The sequence below is a fragment of the Mesoplodon mirus genome, assembly GCF_964341445.2.
Source record: "Mesoplodon mirus genome assembly, chromosome: 7".
NCBI classification, from domain to species: domain Eukaryota; kingdom Metazoa; phylum Chordata; class Mammalia; order Artiodactyla; family Ziphiidae; genus Mesoplodon; species Mesoplodon mirus.
In genome coordinates this window covers 61,711,738-61,729,543 of record NC_138983.1, presented here as the reverse complement: position 1 = coordinate 61,729,543, position 17,806 = coordinate 61,711,738, and the positions used below count along the sequence as shown (strand labels likewise).

Genomic DNA, 17,806 nt, shown 5'->3' with positions numbered 1-17,806 from the left:
TGCTACATGTAGAAGAATGAAATCAGAACACTCCCTAACACCATACACAAAAATAAAGTCAAAATGGATTCGAGACCTAAACCTAAGACCAGACACTATAAAACTCTTAGAGGAAAACATAGGAAGAACACTCTCTGACATAAATCACAGCAAGATCTTTTTTGATCCACCTCCTAGAGTAATGGAAATAAAACCAAAAATAAACAAATGGGACCTAATGAAACTTCCAAGCTTTTGCACAGCCAAGAAAACCATAAACAAGATGAAAAGACAACCCTGAGAATGAGTGAAAATATTTGCAAATGAATCAACAGACAAAGGATTAATCTCCAAAATATATAAAAAGTTCATGCAGCTCAATATTAAAGAAACAAACAACCCAATCCAAAAATGGGCAGAAGACCTAAACAGACATTTCTCCATAGAAGACATACAGATGGCCAAGAAGCACATGAAAAGCTGCTCAACATCACTAATTATTAGAGAAATGCAAATCAAAACTACAATGAGGTATCACCTCACACCAGTTAGAATGGGCATCATCAGAAAATCTACAAACAACAAATGCTGGAGAGGGTGTGGAGAAAAGGGAACCCTCTTGCACTGTTGGTGGGAATGTAAATTGATACAGGCGCTATGGAAAACAGTATGGAGGATCCTTAAAAAACTAAAAATAGGGCTCCCCTGGTGGCGCAGTGGTTGAGAGTCCGCCTGCCGATGCAGGGGACACGGGTTCATGTCCCGGTCTGGGAAGATCCCACATGCCGCAGAGCGGCTGGGCCTGTGAGCCATGGCCGCTGAGCCTGCACGTCCGGAGCCTGTGCTCTGCAACGGGAGAGGCCACAACAGTGAGAGACCCACGTACTGCACAAAAAAAAAAAAAAAAAAAAAAAAAACTAAAAATAGAATTACCATATGATCCAGCAATCCCACTACTGGGCATATACCCAGAGGAAACCATAATTCAAAAACACACATGCACCCCAGTGTTCATTGCAGCACTATTTACAATAGCCAGGTCATGGAAGCAACCTAAATGCCCATCAACAGATGAATGGATAAAGAAGTTGTGGTACATATATACAATGGAATATTACTCAGCCATAAAAAGGAACGAAATTGGGTCATTTGTTGAGACGTGGATGGATCTAGAGACTGTCATACAGAGTGAAGTAAGTCAGAAAGAGAAAAACAAATATCGTATATTAACACATGTATGTGGAACCTAGAAAAATGGTACAGATGAACCGGTTTGCAGGGCAGAAGTTGAGACACAGATGTAGAGAACAAACGTTATGAATACCAAGGGGGGAAAGCCGCAGTGGGGTGGGGATGGTGGTGTGATGAATTGGGCGATTGGGATTCACATGTATACACTGATATGTATAAAACTGATGACTAATAAGAACCTGCTGTATAAAAAAATAAATAAAATAAAATTCAAAAATTTAAAAAAATAAATGCTTCTCATTTATTACTCGGAAAAAACCAGATTAGCCAGCTGTTTTTTCAGTGGGTGAAATTCTGACAAAGATGCCTCTTTCTGAGGTTGATCTGTTGTTAGATCAAGCAAAGTGACCTATGTGCAACTTGGACCATTGCTTGGGCTCAAAACAGATCTCGGAGCTGGTGTCATTGACTCATGCCATTTGGTGTGCAGATTAGTGGCATCTGTGTTTTAACCTCAATTCCTATTGCTACAGAATTCCTATTCTGAGGCTTAGAAGAGCAGGCCTCTGACTGCACTGTTGCCATCTGAGTTGAGGGGGTGGGACCTGCAATGAGTTTTCAGTGAAGCTTTCTCTCTGTGCTGATGAGATTCATGCTACCTGAGTTGCCCAAAGCCATAGAGCACTTAACTGTTGGGGCTGGGGTACAAACCCAGCAAATCTGGCTCCAAGGTCTGTGTCACCTCACCTTAAGCACCTCACCCCCACGAGCTGCCTCCTGAAACCCACATGGCCGCCGAAGAGTCCCAGTGCTCCCTTCTTTTTTTTTTGGCCACGCCGCACAGCATGTGGGATCTTAGTTCCCCGACCAGGGATCAAACCTGCGCCCCCTGCATTGGAAGCGCAGAGTCTTAACCATTGAACTGCCAGGGAAATCCCCAGTGCTCCCTTGTTGATGTTCAGGTGGCTGTCACTGCTTGGTGGGGGGGAAGTGGGTAAAAAGCTGCCAGAAATGTTTCCTTTTCACTCTGCTCACAGCAACAGTACTCTGTGTGATGGCTAAGGTCCAGGTTAGACCACAAACATTTAATCAGTTAGGAGGACTGTACTACTTTAGCCACATTCTGCCACGTCACACATATGTAAACCAATATGACTTCTTCTCATGCAGACTTGAAGAACGTTCTTCAGATCCCACAAAAAGTACTTTTGATATGTTCATACAGTGTGTTACCTTACCATCCAACTTGTAGCAATGGACTTGATCTTGGTGAGAAGGGGTAAGGTTGATCTGCTAAGTGTACAAGCCAATAGGCAGAAAGCTGTTACCTAGTGATCTCTTCACCCATCAATATACCATTATCCAATAAAGCCAACAAAAACCATGACATTGCTGGAGAAAAAAAGTTGAAATGCTAGAGACAAATGCTTCAGTTAAGTTAAAGATTGAGAGAGTCCAATACATCTAAGAATAAGTGAAGAAAACTGAGAAATTTGGGAAGAAGTTGACAAGTATGAGGTGACAAACAAAAGGTTATGTTTGGCAATCATGAAATGGATATGTTATTTATTTATTTATTTATTTTTGCGGTACACGGGCCTCTCACTGTTGTGGCCCCTCCCGTTGTGGAGCACAGGCTCCGGACGCGCAGGCTCAGCGGCCATGGCTCAACGGCTCAGCCGCTCCGCGGCATGTGGGATCTTACCAGACCGGGGCACGAACCCGTGTCCCCTGCATCGGCAGGCGGACTCTCAACCACTGTGCCACCAGGGCAGCCCGGATATGTTATTTTTGACAGTTACTTTGTTTTGTGGGGCTAGAAATATATATCTTGTCTTGCAAAATAAATTTCCAGATACAACTACAGAAAGTGCATCTTGGAGACTGAAAACTAACGACCAAACCAGTCAAGCAACAGTAACCGAGAAAAGGAAAAATTCTCTTTCTCCATCCTAAATTCCCAGCAAGAAAGAATGACAGTTCTACATAATAAAGAGCAAGAAGGTAAGGTCAAAGATTTTGACTGGGAGGAGCTTGGGAAGATGGCGGAAGAGTAAGACGCGGAGATCACCTTCCTCCCCACAGATACATCAGAAATTCAACTACACGTGGAACAACTCCTACAGAACACCTACTGAACGCTGACAGAAGACCTCAGACCCCCCAAAAGGCAAGAAACTCCCCACATACCTGGGTAGGGCAAAAGAAAAAAAGAATAAACAGAGACAATAGGATAGGGACGGGACCTGCACCAGTGGGAGGGAGCCGTGAAGGAGGAAAGGTTTCCACACACTACAAGCCCCTTCAAGGGCGGAGACTGCGGGTGGCGGAGGGGGAAAGCTTCGGAGCAGCGGAGGAGAGCACAGCAACAGGGGTGCGGAGGGCAAAGTGGAGAGATTCCGGCACAGAGGATCGGTGCCCTCAGGCACACACCAGCCCGAGAGGCTTGTCTGCTTGGCCGCTGGGGCGGGCGGGGCTGGGAGCTGAGGCTCGGGTATCGGCTTTCAGTCGGAGCGCAGGGAGAGGACTGGGGCTGGCGGCAGGAAGAGAGCCTGAAGGGGTTAGTGCACCACGGCTAGCCCGGAGGGAGTCCGGGGAAAGGGTCTGGAGCTGCCGAAGAGGCAAGAGACTTTTTTCCCTTTTGTTTCCTGGTGCGCGAGAAGAGGGCATTAAGAGGGCTGCTTGGGGAAGCGCCGGAGACAGGCGCGAGCCGCGGCTAAAGGCGCGGACCTCGGAGACGGGCGTGGGACGCTGGGGCTGCTGCTGGCGCCGCCGCCACGGGGCCTGTGTGCGAGCGCGGGTCACTGTCCGCTCCGCCTTCCGGGGGGGCCTGTGCACCCCGCCACTGCCGGGGTCCCGGGACCCGGGGACGGCTTTCCCCGGGAAAGCGCACGGAGCGCCTCGGGCTGCTGCAACGTCACGCCGGCCTCTGCCGCCGCAGGCCCGCCCCACACTGCGCGCCCCTCCCTCCCCTCTGCCTGAGTGAGCCAGAGCCCCCGAATCAGCGGCTCCTTTAAACCCGTCCTGTCTGAGCGAAGAACGGACGCCCTCCGGCGACCTACGCGCAGAGGCGGGGCCAGGTTGAGACCCGGGAGCTATGAGAGCAGAGACAGGGAAATCTCTCTGTGCAGCCTCGGAGGCAGCGGATTAAAGCTCCACGGTCGATTTGATGTGCCCTGCGTCTGTGGAGTGCATAAATGGACAGCGAATCATCCCAAATTGAGGAAGTGGACTTTGAGGACAACATTTAAGACTTTCCCCCCTTTTCCTCTTTTTACAACGATTTATCCCAAATTGAGGAGGTGGACTTGGAGAGCAAGATTTTTGATTTTTCCCCCTGCTCTCTTTTAGTGAATGTGTATGTGTAATCTTCTGTGTAAGATTCTCTCTGAATAGCTTTGCTTCCACCATATGTCCCAGGGTTCTATCTGTCCATTTTTTTTTCAATAATTACTTTTTAATTTTAATAACGCTACTATATTTCATACTTTATTCTATTTTACCTGCTTTCTTTTTTTCCTACCTTCCCTTCCTCCCTCCCTCCCTCCACTCCTCCTTTCCTTCTTTCTTTTTCTTTCCTCCCTCCCTCCCTCCCACCCTTCTTCTTCCAACTTTCTTTTTCTTTCCTTCCTCCCTCCCTCCCTCCGGTCTTTTTTTCTTTCGTTCCTTCCTCCCTCCCTCCCTTCTTCCATTCACTCTTCCCTTTGCTTTCATTCCTCCCTCCCTCCCTCCCTCCTTTCTTTCTTTCCATCCTTCCTCCCTCCCTCCCTCCTTTCTTTCTTTCTTCCTTCCTTCCTTTCTTCCTTTCTTTCCCTCTCTCTTTCTTTCTTCTACTAATTCTTTCTTTCTACTTTTTCTCCCTGTTATTCTGAGCCGGGTGGATGAAAGGCTCTTGGTGCTGCAGCCAGGAGTCAGTGCTGTGCCTCTGAAGTGGGAGAGCCAACTTCAGGACACGGGTCCACAAGAGACCTCCCAGCTCCACATAATATCAAGCAGCGAAAATCTCCCAGAGATCTCCATCTCAACACCAGCACCCAGCTTCAGTCAATGACCAGCAAGCTACAGTGCTGGTCACCCTATGCCAAGCAACTAGCAAGGCAGGAACACAACCCCACCCATTAGCAAAGAGGCTACCTAAAATCATAATAAGGCCACAGGCACCCCAAAACACACCAACAGAAGTGGACCTGTCCACCAGAAAGACAAGATCGAGCCTCAACCACCAGAACGCAGGCATTAGTCCCCCCCACCAGGAAGCCTACACAACCTACTGAAACAACCTTAGCCACTGGGGACAGACACCAAAAACAACGGGAACTACGAATCTGCAGCCCGCAAAAAGGAGACCCCAAACACAGTAACATAAGCAAAATGAGAAGACAGAAAAACACACAGCAGGTGAAGGAGCAAGATAAAAACCTACCAGACCTAACAAATGAAGAGGTAATAGGCAGTCTACCTGAAAAAGAATTCAGAATAATGATAGTAAAGCTGATCCAAGATTCTATTTCCAAGATCCAAAATCTTGGAAATAGAATAGACAAAATGCAAGAAACAGTTAACAAGGACCTAGAAGAACTAAAGATGAATCAAGCATCGATTAAAAACACAATAAATGAAATGAAAAATACTCTAGATGGGATCAATAGCAGAATAACTGAGGCAGAAGAACGGATAAGTGAGGTGGAAGATAAAATAGTGGAAATAACTGATGCAGAGCAAAATAAAGAAAAAAGAATGAAAAGAACAGAGGACAGTCTCAGAGACCTCTGGGACAATATTAAACGCACCAACATTCGAATTATAGGGGTTCCAGAAGAAGAAGAGAAAAAGAAAGGGACTGAGAAAATATTTGAAGAGATTATAGTTGAAAACTTCCCTAATATGGGAAAGGAAATAGTTAATCAAGTCCAGGAGGCACAGAGAGTCCCATACAGAATAAATTCAAGAAATACGCCAAGACACATATTAATCAAACTGTCAAAAATTAAACACAAAGAAATCATATTAAAAGCAGCAAGGGAAAAACAACAAATAACACACAAGGGAATCCCCATAAGGTTAACAGCTGATCTTTCAGCAGAAACTCTGCAAGCCAGAAGGAACTGGCAGGACATATTTAAAGTGATGAAGGAGAAAAACCTGCAACCAAGATTACTCTACCCAGCAAGGATCTCATTCAGATTTGATGGAGAAATTAAAACCTTTACAGACAAGCAAAAGCTGAGAGAGTTCAGCACCACCAAACCAGCTTTACAACAAATGCTAAAGGAACTTCTCTAGGCAAGAAACACAACAGAAGGAATATACCTACAATAATGAACCCAAAGCAATTAAGGAAATGGGAATAGGAACATACATATCAATAATTACCTTAAATGTAAATGGACTAAATGCTCCCACCAAAAGACACAGAGTGGCTGAATGGATACAAAAACAAGACCCATATATATGCTGTCTACAAGAGACCCACTTCAGACCTAGAGACACATACAGATTGAAAGTAAGGGGATGGAAAAAGATATTCCATGAAAATGGAAATCAAAAGAAAGCTGGAGTAGCAATTCTTATATCAGACAAAATAGACTTTAAAATAAAGACTACTAGAAGAGACAAAGAAGGACACTACATAATGATCAAGGGATCAATCCAAGAAGAAGATATAACAATTGTAAACATTTATGCACCCAACATAGGAGCACCTCAATACATAAGGCAAATACTAACAGCCATAAAAGGGGAAATCGACAGTAACACAATCATAGTAGGGGACTTTAACACCCCACTTTCACCAATGGACAGATCATCCAAAATGAAAATAAATAAGGAAACACAAGCTTTAAATGATACATTAAACAAGATGGACTTAACTGATATTTATAGGACATTCCATCCAAAAACAACAGAATACACATTTTTCTCAAGTGCTCATGGAACATTCTCCAGGATAGATCATATCTTGGGTCACAAATCAAGCCTTGGTAAATTTAAGAAAATTGAAATTGTATCAAGTATCTTTTCCGACCACAATGCTATGAGACTAGACATCAATTACAGGAAAAGATCTGTAAAAAATACAAACACATAGAGGCTAAACAATACACTACTCAATAACGAAGTGATCACTGAAGAAATCAAAGAGGAAATTAAAAAATACCTAGAAACAAATGACAATGGAGACACGACGACCCAAAACCTATGGGACGCAGCAAAAGCAGTTCTAAGGGGGAAGTTTATAGCAATACAATCCCACCTTAAGAAACAGGAAACATCTCGAGTAAACAACCTGACCCTGCACCTAAAGGAATTAGAGAAAGAAGAACAAAAGACCCCCAAAGTTAGCAGAAGGAAAGAAATCATAAAGATCAGATCAGAAATAAATGAAAAAGAAATGAAGGAAACGATAGCAAAGATCAACCAAACTAAAAGCTGGTTCTTTGAGAAGATAAACAAAATTGACAAACCATTAGCCAGACTCATCAAGAAAAGAAGGGAGAAGACTCAAATCAATAGAATTAGAAATGAAAAAGGAGAAGTAACAACTGACACTGCAGAAATACAAAAGATCATGAGAGATTACTACAAGCAACTCTATGCCAATAAAATGGACAACCTGGAAGAAATGGACAAATTCTCAGAAATGCACAACCTGCCAAGACTGAATCAGGAAGAAATAGAAAATATGAATAGACCAATCACAAGCACTGAAATTGAAACTGTGATTAAAAATCTTCCAACAAACAAAAGCCCAGGACCAGGTGGCTTCACAGGCGAATTCTATCAAACATTTAGAGAAGAGCTAACACCCATCCTTCTCAAACTCTTCCAAACAATATCAGAGGAAGGAGCACTCCCAAACTCATTCTACGAGGCCACCATCAACTTGATACCAAAACCAGGCAAGGACGTCACAAAGAAAGAAAACTACAGGCCAATATCACTGATGAACATAGATGCAAAAATCCTCAACAAAATACTAGCAAACAGAATCCAACAGCACATTAAAAGGATCATACACCATGATCAAGTGGGGTTTATTCCAGGAATGCAAGGATTCTTCAATATATGCAAATCAATCAACGTGATACACCATATTAACAAGTTGAAGGAGAAAAACCATATGATCATCTCAATAGATGCAGAGAAAGCTTTCGACAAAATTCAACACCCATTTATGATAAAAACCCTGCAGAAAGTAGGCATAGACGGAACTTTCCTCAACATAATAAAGGCCATATATGACAAACCCACAGCCAACATTGTCCTCAATGGTGAAAAACTGAAACCATTTCCACTAAGATCAGGAACAAGACAAGGCTGCCCACTCTCACCACTCTTATTCAACCTAGTTTTGGAAGTTTTAGCCACAGCAATCAGAGAAGAAAAGGAAATAAAAGGAATCCAAATCGGAAAAGAAGAAGTAAAGCTGTCACTGTTTGCAGATGACATGATACTATACATAGAGAATCCTAAAGATGCTACCAGAAAACTACTAGAGCTAATCAATGAATTTGGTAAAGTAGCAGGGTACAAAATTAATGCACAGAAATCTCTGGCATTCCTGTGCACTAATGATGAAAAATCTGAAAATGAAATCAAGAAAACACTCCCATTTACCATTGCAACAAAAAGAATAAAATATCTAGGAATAAACCTACCTAAGGAGACAAAAGACCTGTATGCAGAAAATTAGAAGACACTGATGAAAGAAATTAAAGGTGATACAAATAGATGGAGAGACATACCATGCTCCTGGATTGGAAGAATCAATATTGTGAAAATGACTCTACTACCCAAAGCCATCTACAGATTCAATGCAATCCCTATCAAACTACCACTGGCATTTTTCACAGAACTAGAACAAAAAATTTCAAAATTTGTTTGGAAAAACAAAAGACCCCGAATAGCCAAAGCAATCTTGAGAACGAAAAATGGAGCTGGAGGAATCAGGCTCCCTGACTTCAGACTATACTACAAAGCTACAGTAATCAAGACAGTGTGGTACTGGCATAAAAACAGAAAGATAGATCAATGGAACAGGATAGAAAGCCCAGAGATAAACCCACGCAAATATGGTCACCTTATCTTTGATAAAGGAGGCAGGAATGTACAGTGGAGAAAGGACAGCCTCTTCAATAAGTGGTGCTGGGAAAACTGGACAGGGACATGTAAAAGTTTGAGATTAGATCATTCCCTAACACCATACACAAAAATAAGCTCAAAATGGATTAAAGACCTAAATGTAAGGCCAGAAACTATCAAACTCTTAGAGGAAAACATAGGCAGAACACTCTATGACATAAATCACAGCAAGATCCTTTTGGACCCACCTCCTAGAGAAATGGAAATAAAAACAAAGATAAACAAATGGGACCTAATGAAACTTCAAAGCTTTTGCACAGCAAAGGAAACCATAAACAAGACCAAAAGACAACCCTCAGAATGGGAGAAAATATTTGCAAATGAAGCAACTGACAAAGGATTAATCTCCAAAATTTATAAACAGCTCATGCAGCTCAATAGCAAAAAAACAAACAACCCAATCCAAAAATGGGCAGAAGACCTAAATAGACATTTCTCCACAGAAGATATACAGACTGCCAACAAACACATGAAAGGATGCTCAACATCATTAATCATTAGAGAAATGCAAATCAAAACTACAATGAGATATCATCTCACACCAGTCAGAATGGCCATCATCAAGAAATCTAGAAACAATAAATGCTGGAGAGGGTGTGGAGAAAAGGGAACACTCTTGCACTGCTGGTGGGAATGTGAATTGGTACAGCCACTATGGAGAACAGTATGGAGGTTCCTTAAAAAACTAAAAATAGAACTACCATATGACCCAGCAATCCCACTACTAGGCATATACCCTGAGAAAACCATAATTCAAAAAGAGACATGTACCAAAATGTTCATTGCAGCTCTATTCACAATAGCCCGGAGCTGGAAACAACCTAAGTGTCCATCATCAGATGAATGGATAAAGAAGATGTGGCACATATATACAATGGAATATTACTCAGCCATAAAAAGAAACGAAACTGAGCTATTTGTAATGAGGTGGATAGACCTAGAGTCTGTCATACAGAGTGAAGTAAGTCAGAAAGAGAAAGACAAATACTGTATGCTAACACATATATATGGAATTTAAAAAAAAATGTCATGAAGAACCTAGGGGTAAAACGGGAATAAAGACACAGACCTACTTGAGAATGGACTTGAGGATATGGGGAGGGGGAAGGGTAAGCTGTGACAAAGCGAAAGAGAGGCATGGACATATATACACTACCAAACGTAAGGTAGATAGCTAGTGGGAAGCAGCCGCATAGCACAGGGAGATCAGCATAGCACAGGGATATCAGCTCGGTGCTTTGTGACCGCCTGGAGGGGTGGGATGGGGAGGGTGGGAGGGAGGGAGATGCATGAGGGAAGGGATGTGGGAACAGATGTATATGTATGACTGATTCACTTTGTTATAAAGCAGAAACTAATAAAAAAAAAAGGATTTTGACTGTCAGAAAGCTACTTAGATACTTTCTCCCATTTCATTACTGTGAATCTCAAAAACAGTAAGATTCACTGATATAATGGGTGAAAGGAGCCACATTAAGCGAAAGTTAAGCTAAAAGTCATATCAGAAGTGTGAGGGGGGGCCTTTCTCACCTTCTGAGATGGCCCACACTCTGTGGAGTGTGTTTCTCTCTAAATAAATCCACTTCTTGCCTATCACTTTGTCTCTCACTGAATTCTTTCTGCGATGAGACATCAAGAACCTGAGCTTCGGGGCTTCCCTGGTGGCGCAGTGGTTAGGAATTTGCCTGCCAGTTCAGGGGACACGGGTTCGAGCCTGGTCCGGGAAGATCCCACATGCCGCGAGAAACTAAGCCCATGCACCACAACTACTGAGCCTGTGCTCTAGAGACCACGAGCCACAACTACTGAGCCCGTGTGCCCCAGCTACTGAAGCCCACGCACCTAGAGCCTGTGCTCCGCAACCAGAGAAGCCACCGCAGTGAGAAGCCCGTGCACCACAACGAAGAGTAGCCCCCGCTCGCTGCAACTGGAGAAAGCCCACGTGCAGCAACGAAGACCCAACGCAGCCAAAAATAATAAACAAATAAAATAAATAAATAAAAATAAAACAAAACAAAACAAAACAGAAATGTGAGGGAGATTCAGATCAAGATGGTGGAGGATTAGGACGTGGAGCTCACCTTCTCCCACAAATATCAATATACCAAAAATACATCTACGTGTGGAACGGTTCTCACAGAATAACTACTGAGCTCTGGCAGAAGACCTCAGACACCCAAGAGGGCAAGAAAATCTCCACATAACTGGGTAGGACAAAAGAAAAAAGAAAAAAAAAGAGAGAAGGCAATCAGGACGGGACCTGCGCCCCTGGGAGGGAGCTGTGAAAAAGAAAAGGTTTCCACACCCTGAGAAGTCCCCTCACTGGTGGAGATATCACCCAGGACAGAGGTGGAGCTTTGGAACATTGGAGTTGAGTGCAGCAACTGGTTTGCGGAAAGCAAAGCGGAGAGAGACCTACACAGACGGTTGGTACCACGACCTTGCACTCCCCAGCTTGAGACGCTCCTCCACTGCGCTGGGCAAGGTCTGGGTGCTGAGGTTTGGGCTTCGGAGGTCAGACCCAGGGAGAGGACTGGAGTTGGCTACGTGCAGACAGCCTGAGGGGGCTGGAGTGTGGTGCACCATAACTGTGGGAATACCGGAAGAAGCTCGGGCCCGCCAGAAAGGCAAGGGGCCATTGTTGGGGGATGCATGAAGAGAGAGGTGGGACCGCCATAGGAGCTTCTTTCTCCGTGCACTCTCAGGCAGCAGGGCACCACCTACACGAGCTCCGGGGAGCGGACTAGAGCCGCCACTGCCATCTCGGACTCCAGAGGCGGATGCAGACCACTGCAGCTGCCAAGGGTCCCGTGACTGGGCACCAACCACTGCCCCCACCCTCCCCAGGAGCACGCGCGGGCCACGCACCTGCACATTCCCTATCAAGGGGATAACGACCAGCACACGCAGAGGAAAGAGACGGCAAGAATCCAAACCAAAAACAGCCCTCATGCCAAAAAAATATTAAACCCACACAAACTACGCAGGGAGGCACCTGCATATAAGTAGCCCTCCAAGACTACAGTAGATAACTGTTTCTCCTAAATTCAGAGAGTCAGAAAAATATAAGCAAAATGAAGAAGCAGAGGAACCACTCTCAGTTAAAAGACCAAGAAAATTCCCCTGAAGGAACAAACAATGAAACAGGCCTTTTCAGTCTAGTAGAGACCAAGTTCAAAAAGGAGATAATGAAAATACTGAAATACTTAAGAAAGGCTATCGACAGAAATGCAGAGTACTGTAAAAAGAAACTAGAAACTAGAAAGAGGAGCCAAGAAAAATTAGAAACTTCATTTGCTGAGACGAAAGCTGAGCTAAAGGCAATGAATAGCAGAATGAATAATGCAGAAGAAAGAATAAGTGACCTCGAAAGTAGAATAGTGGAAATTACCCAATCAAAACAGCAGACAGAAAGGCTAATGAAAAAAAATGAAAGCAATATAAGAGACCTATGGGATAATATAAAGTGTGCCAATCTACGCATAATAGGGATTCCAAAAGGAGAAGAAAGAGAAAAGGAGACTGAAAATGTACTTGAAGAAATTATGACTGAAAACTTCCCAAGCCTAGAGAAGGAAGCAGATATCCAGAAACAGGAAGCACAGAGGGTCCCAACAAGATGAACCAAACAGACCTACACCAAGACATGTTATAATAAAATGGCAAAAGTTGAAGAGAGGATTTTAAAGGCAGCAAGTGAAAAACAAAGGGTTAGTTACAAGGGAATCCCCATAAGGCTATCGGCTGATTTCTCTACAGAAATGCTGCAGGCCAGAAGGGAGTGGCAAAATATATTCAAGTCTTGAAAGGGAAAAATCTGCAACCTAGAATACGCTACCCAGCAAGATGATCATTTAGAATAAGAGAAGAAATAAAGAATTTCTCAGACACACAAAAACTAAAAGAATTAAGCAATACTAAACCTACCCTAAAAGAAACACTCAACATTCTTCTCTATATAGAAAAGAAGATATAGGAAGGAGGAAATCACAATTGGAAAGTAAATCACTTAAATTAGCCACTATACAGATCAAAACAAAAACAAAAAAAACCTATTTGTGAAAGTGATGATAAACACAAGGAACAGCAAAAGGATAAACATGAAGATGTAATCAAAAGGACATCAAGGGCTTCCCTGGTGGCGCAGTGGTTGAGAATCTGCCTGCTAATGCAGGGGACACGGGTTCGAGCCTTGGTCTGGGAAGATCCCACATGCCACGGAGCAGCTGGGCCCGTGAGCCACAACTACTGAGCCTGCGCGTCTGGAGCCTGTGCTCTGCAACAAGAGGCCGCCATAGTGAGAGGCCTGCGCACCGCGATGAAGAGTGGCCCCCGCTTGCCACAACTAGAGAAAGCCCTCGCACAGAAACGAAGATGCAACACAGCAAAAATAAATAAATTAAATTAATAAACTCCTACCCCCAACAGCTTCAAAAAAAAAAAAAAAAAAAAAAAGGACATCAAAATCATAAGATGTGGGGAAGGAGAGTGACAACATGTAGATTCGTTTTTTTAGAATGCATTTGAGCCTATATGACTACCAGTCTAAAGCAAACAGATACAAGAAGGGGTTCACATACTTGAAAAACAGGGCAACTGCAAGTCAAAAACATACAAGAGATTCACAAAAACCAGAAAGAAAACACAGGCATAAAATAAAAGGAAATCCCCAAACCATAAAAAGGAACAAAGAAGAAACACAGAATAAACTGGAAAACAAGGTTTAAAATGGCAATAAATACATACGTATCAATAATTACCTTAAATGTCAGTAATGCTCCAATCAAAAGAAACAGAGTGGCAGACTGGATTAAAAAAAAACCAAGAGCGGGCTTCCCTGATGGCGCAGTGGTTGAGAGTCCGCCTGCCGATGCAGGGGACACGGGTTCGTGCCCCGGTCCGGGAAAATCCCACATGCCGCGGAGCGGCTGGGCCCGTGAGCCATGGCCGCTGAGCCTGTGCATCCGGAGCCTGTGCTCCGCAACGGGAGAGGCCACAACAGTGAGAGGCCCGCGTACCGAAAAAAAAAAAAAAAAAAAACAACCAAGAGCCTAAAATATGCTGCCTACAAGAGACCCACTTCAGGGCAAAGGACACACAAAGATTGAAAGTGAGGGAATGCAAACGGAAAATGACAAGAAAGCGGGGGTTGCAATACTTATATCAGACAAAATAGACTTTAAAACAAATAGCATAAAGAAAGATAAAGAACACTATATAATGATAAAAGGATCAACACAAGAAGAGGATTTTACACCCGTCAACATATATGAACCTAATATAGGAGCACCCAAATACATAAAACAAATACTAACAGACATAAAGGGAGAAATTTACTGGAATACAGTACAAGTAGGAGACTTTAACACCCCACTCACATCAATGGACAGATCTTCCATATAGAGAATCAATAAGGCAACAGAGATCCTAAATGATAATAACAATGCTTAACACAGGTAGCACCCACTATGTACCAGGCGCTACCGGGAAAAGTTTACATATTTGTCACTCGTTTAAGCCTCACCGTCTCTCATCCTCATTAAAAAAAAAAAAAAAAAAAAAAAAACACAACCCCACGGGGTAAGTACTCTCATCTCCATTTTAGAGATGAGGAAACTGAGCACGGGGATCTTTAAGAAAAAACAAAAACCTCTTACTCAAGGTCACAGGGCTAGTAACTGGTGAAACTGAAGTGTGAATGGAGCCATTCTGTCTCCGGATTCCCGGTCAAGAGGAAGATTTAAAATGAGTGGGCTGGGAAGAGGCGGTCAACTGGAGACTCGAGGAAGCCCAAGGCCCCCTTTTCTGTCTGAGGTAAACGAACGGGCCCTTCCAGAGCGCACCAACCAGGCCGGCACCGGGAGCCGCGCCTGACCTTCACGCGGACCTTATAAAGCTCCCCCTCCCTCAGTCGGCGCCCGAGGGCCGAGCCACCGCTCCCCTCGCGGCCAGGAGCGGAGCGCACGACGTGGAGGCAGGACAAAGGCCCGCGGCTCCACGAGGCCCGGCCCACTCAGCCCGCTCGTCCTGCCCTCTGGCGTCCTCCGGCCTCGGGCCCACTCGCGCCCCACCCCGGCTCGCTCACGCCACCTCACCGGCTTCTGGGAGACGCCCGACAACACGCGGGAGACGGCGGCGAGCATCTTCCTCATGGAGTGCGGGCTGTGGCGGCAGCGGCAGCTCCCTACGACCCAAGCAGCGCGGCCCAGGTGCCTCCAAGTCTCCTTCAGGATCCCGGAGCGAACGCTACCACTCACGCCAGCACTACGCGACGGAGACGTCATGCGCCTCGCCGGACTGCGGGCCAACCAGAACGGCTCCCAGGGCGTGCCCCGCCTACCTGAGAGGCCCGCGGCCGCCCATTGTGTGTCAGAGCCAGAGGGCGAGGCTGAGGGAATCCTTCTGTCACCAAGCAACCGGCAGGTGAGGCGCCGGAGACCTGAGGGCGCCTGCGTGGGAAAGTGAGGCCACACCTCTAGGCCCCGCGGGAAAAAGACCTTCTTGGATTTTGCACCCCAGCTGAGCCACGCACGATCGTGCAAGGCCAATCCTATTGAGCGTCCAGCCCTGCCGGTGCTGCAACTTTGCAGCCTTTGCTCAATACACAAGATGGTGAAGATTAATATGCCTGGTGGAGGCCAAAAGACAGAACACCTGGTTTCTATAAATGGTTCTGCTGCTAACTTGTCTTTTAGAGATCATGTGACAGTTGTAAGTCTTCCCTATCTACTGTGAGCTAGGATTTGATGAAATAAAATTCATATTTTAAGGCAAGACAAGAAAAATTTAAACAAATTGTTTCTTCTCTGCCCGTTTGGGCCTCCTGCCTCCCCTCTCGTGTGCATTGTGCACCTGCATTTATGCATTAACCTGAACTCCCTAATGGCAGAAATACCTGCTCAACCATAAACATCAATTTTTCTTTTTCTAGCGCCAACCATGTAACCCCTTTGAAGATAACATTCCTTTCTCAATCCTGTAAGGTATCACGATGACCCACCACTCACCTTGGATGTGCATACATCTTTGGTGAATTTTATGTACAATGCCAATATATCATTTCCCTTAAAGATAGCGACGGGGCTTCCCTGGTGGCGCAGTGGTTGAGAATCCGCCTGCCGATGCAGGGGACGTGGGTTCGCGCCCCGGTCTGGGAAGATCCCACATGCCGCGGAGCGGCTGGGCCCGTGAGCCATGGCCGCTGAGCCTGCGCGTCCGGAGCCTGTGCTCCGCAACGGGAGAGGCCACAGCAGTGAGAGGCCCGCATACCACAAAAAAAAAAAAAAAGAAAAAAAAAAAAAGAAAGATAGCGACGGGTACAGAACAGACCAGGTCACATGACCTGGGGAGATACGGGGCCACACCTAATGGAAGTTCTTAGCTTAAACACTTTCATATGACCTTATTAATGTCACTAGCTATATTGTTTATATCCTGCCTATTTTACAAAATGATTGTTTCTTGCATTACCAGATGTGTGACTGAGCCTGTGATAAAAATAACAATGACTACGTGACTTGAAATGATTCACCAAATACTGATATATAGTTCTCTTAAGATCAATGATGGTAATAGTGTAACTCTAGCTATGGAAAGAAGCAACAAGAGGGAACCATTTCCAGGACCATAACAGACCAGTAAGACAGGCGGTCCAGAGGCTTTGGGCTACTGTCAACAGGGCCTAATCCACTAATAGCACATGGAGACTCCTATCAATGAAATCCTGGCCTTACCTGGGAATGAGCATTCCTAGTGTTGTGGGCCAAATTGGTCATGAAATGCCTCCCAAACGTTGGTCTAAATTAAGACCGAAAGGGAAGGGTTTGTAAAATAAAGAATATTGCCCACCATCCAGTTCTACAAGAATCAAGCTGTGAGCCGCTGCAGTCACCGACCTAAAATATACCCTAAAAGGAATTCAGGGTGAAGAACAGGGTGAGGCATTTTGTGCTCTGGGAAAACTGGCAGAACTGGCCCTCAGGTAGTTAGATATTTTCAGGAGAAAATTTTATGAACCCAGTTTCTTGCATCTTCCCATACTTGGAAAAGCACTAAAACCATTAACTAAGATATCTCTTCCCTCATGAACAGCAGTAACCTTCTACCAAGATGTGTGTTTGATTGCACGTGCCCCTTCTCTAAAATCACAGACACACTGGCCTCCCTGCCCCCTTACCTCTTCAGAACAGTTCTGAGATCTCTGAGAGGCTGTCTCCCAGGTTATAATCCTCAGGTTGGCTCAAATGAAATTTTCCATTTCTTTCTTAGGTTGACTATTAATTTTTTCCTCATTATAAAATAAATGTCATGGGGATGTAATATACAGCATATTTGAAAGTTGCTAAGAGAATAGATCTCTTAAAAAGTTGTTATCACGAGAAAAAATGTGTAATTATGTATAGTCATGGATGTTAACTAGACTTATTGTGATAATTTCACAATATCTACAAATATTGAATCATTATGTTGTACACCTGAAACTAATATAGTATGT

The 17,806-nt window shown here is 44.4% G+C and overlaps 1 protein-coding gene across 5 annotated transcripts in view; it reads right to left on the bottom strand.

Moving 5' to 3' along the window:
* Positions 1-15,589, bottom strand: part of LOC309807768 (pyruvate dehydrogenase E1 component subunit alpha, somatic form, mitochondrial) — a 34,135-nt gene extending 18,546 nt beyond the window's left edge. For 4 of the 5 annotated variants that reach the window (XM_082627685.1, XM_082627686.1, XM_082627687.1 and 1 more), the window contains exon 1: positions 15,408-15,589. In XM_082627685.1, coding sequence (XP_082483811.1) covers positions 15,408-15,464 — 57 coding nt within the window. In that variant the 5' untranslated portion in view covers positions 15,465-15,589. Of the gene's footprint in view, positions 1-14,969; positions 15,279-15,407 lie in introns of those variants that run through there. The other variant, XM_082627688.1, reaches the window with a different exon arrangement.
* Between the last annotated feature and the right edge of the window lie 2,217 nt (positions 15,590-17,806).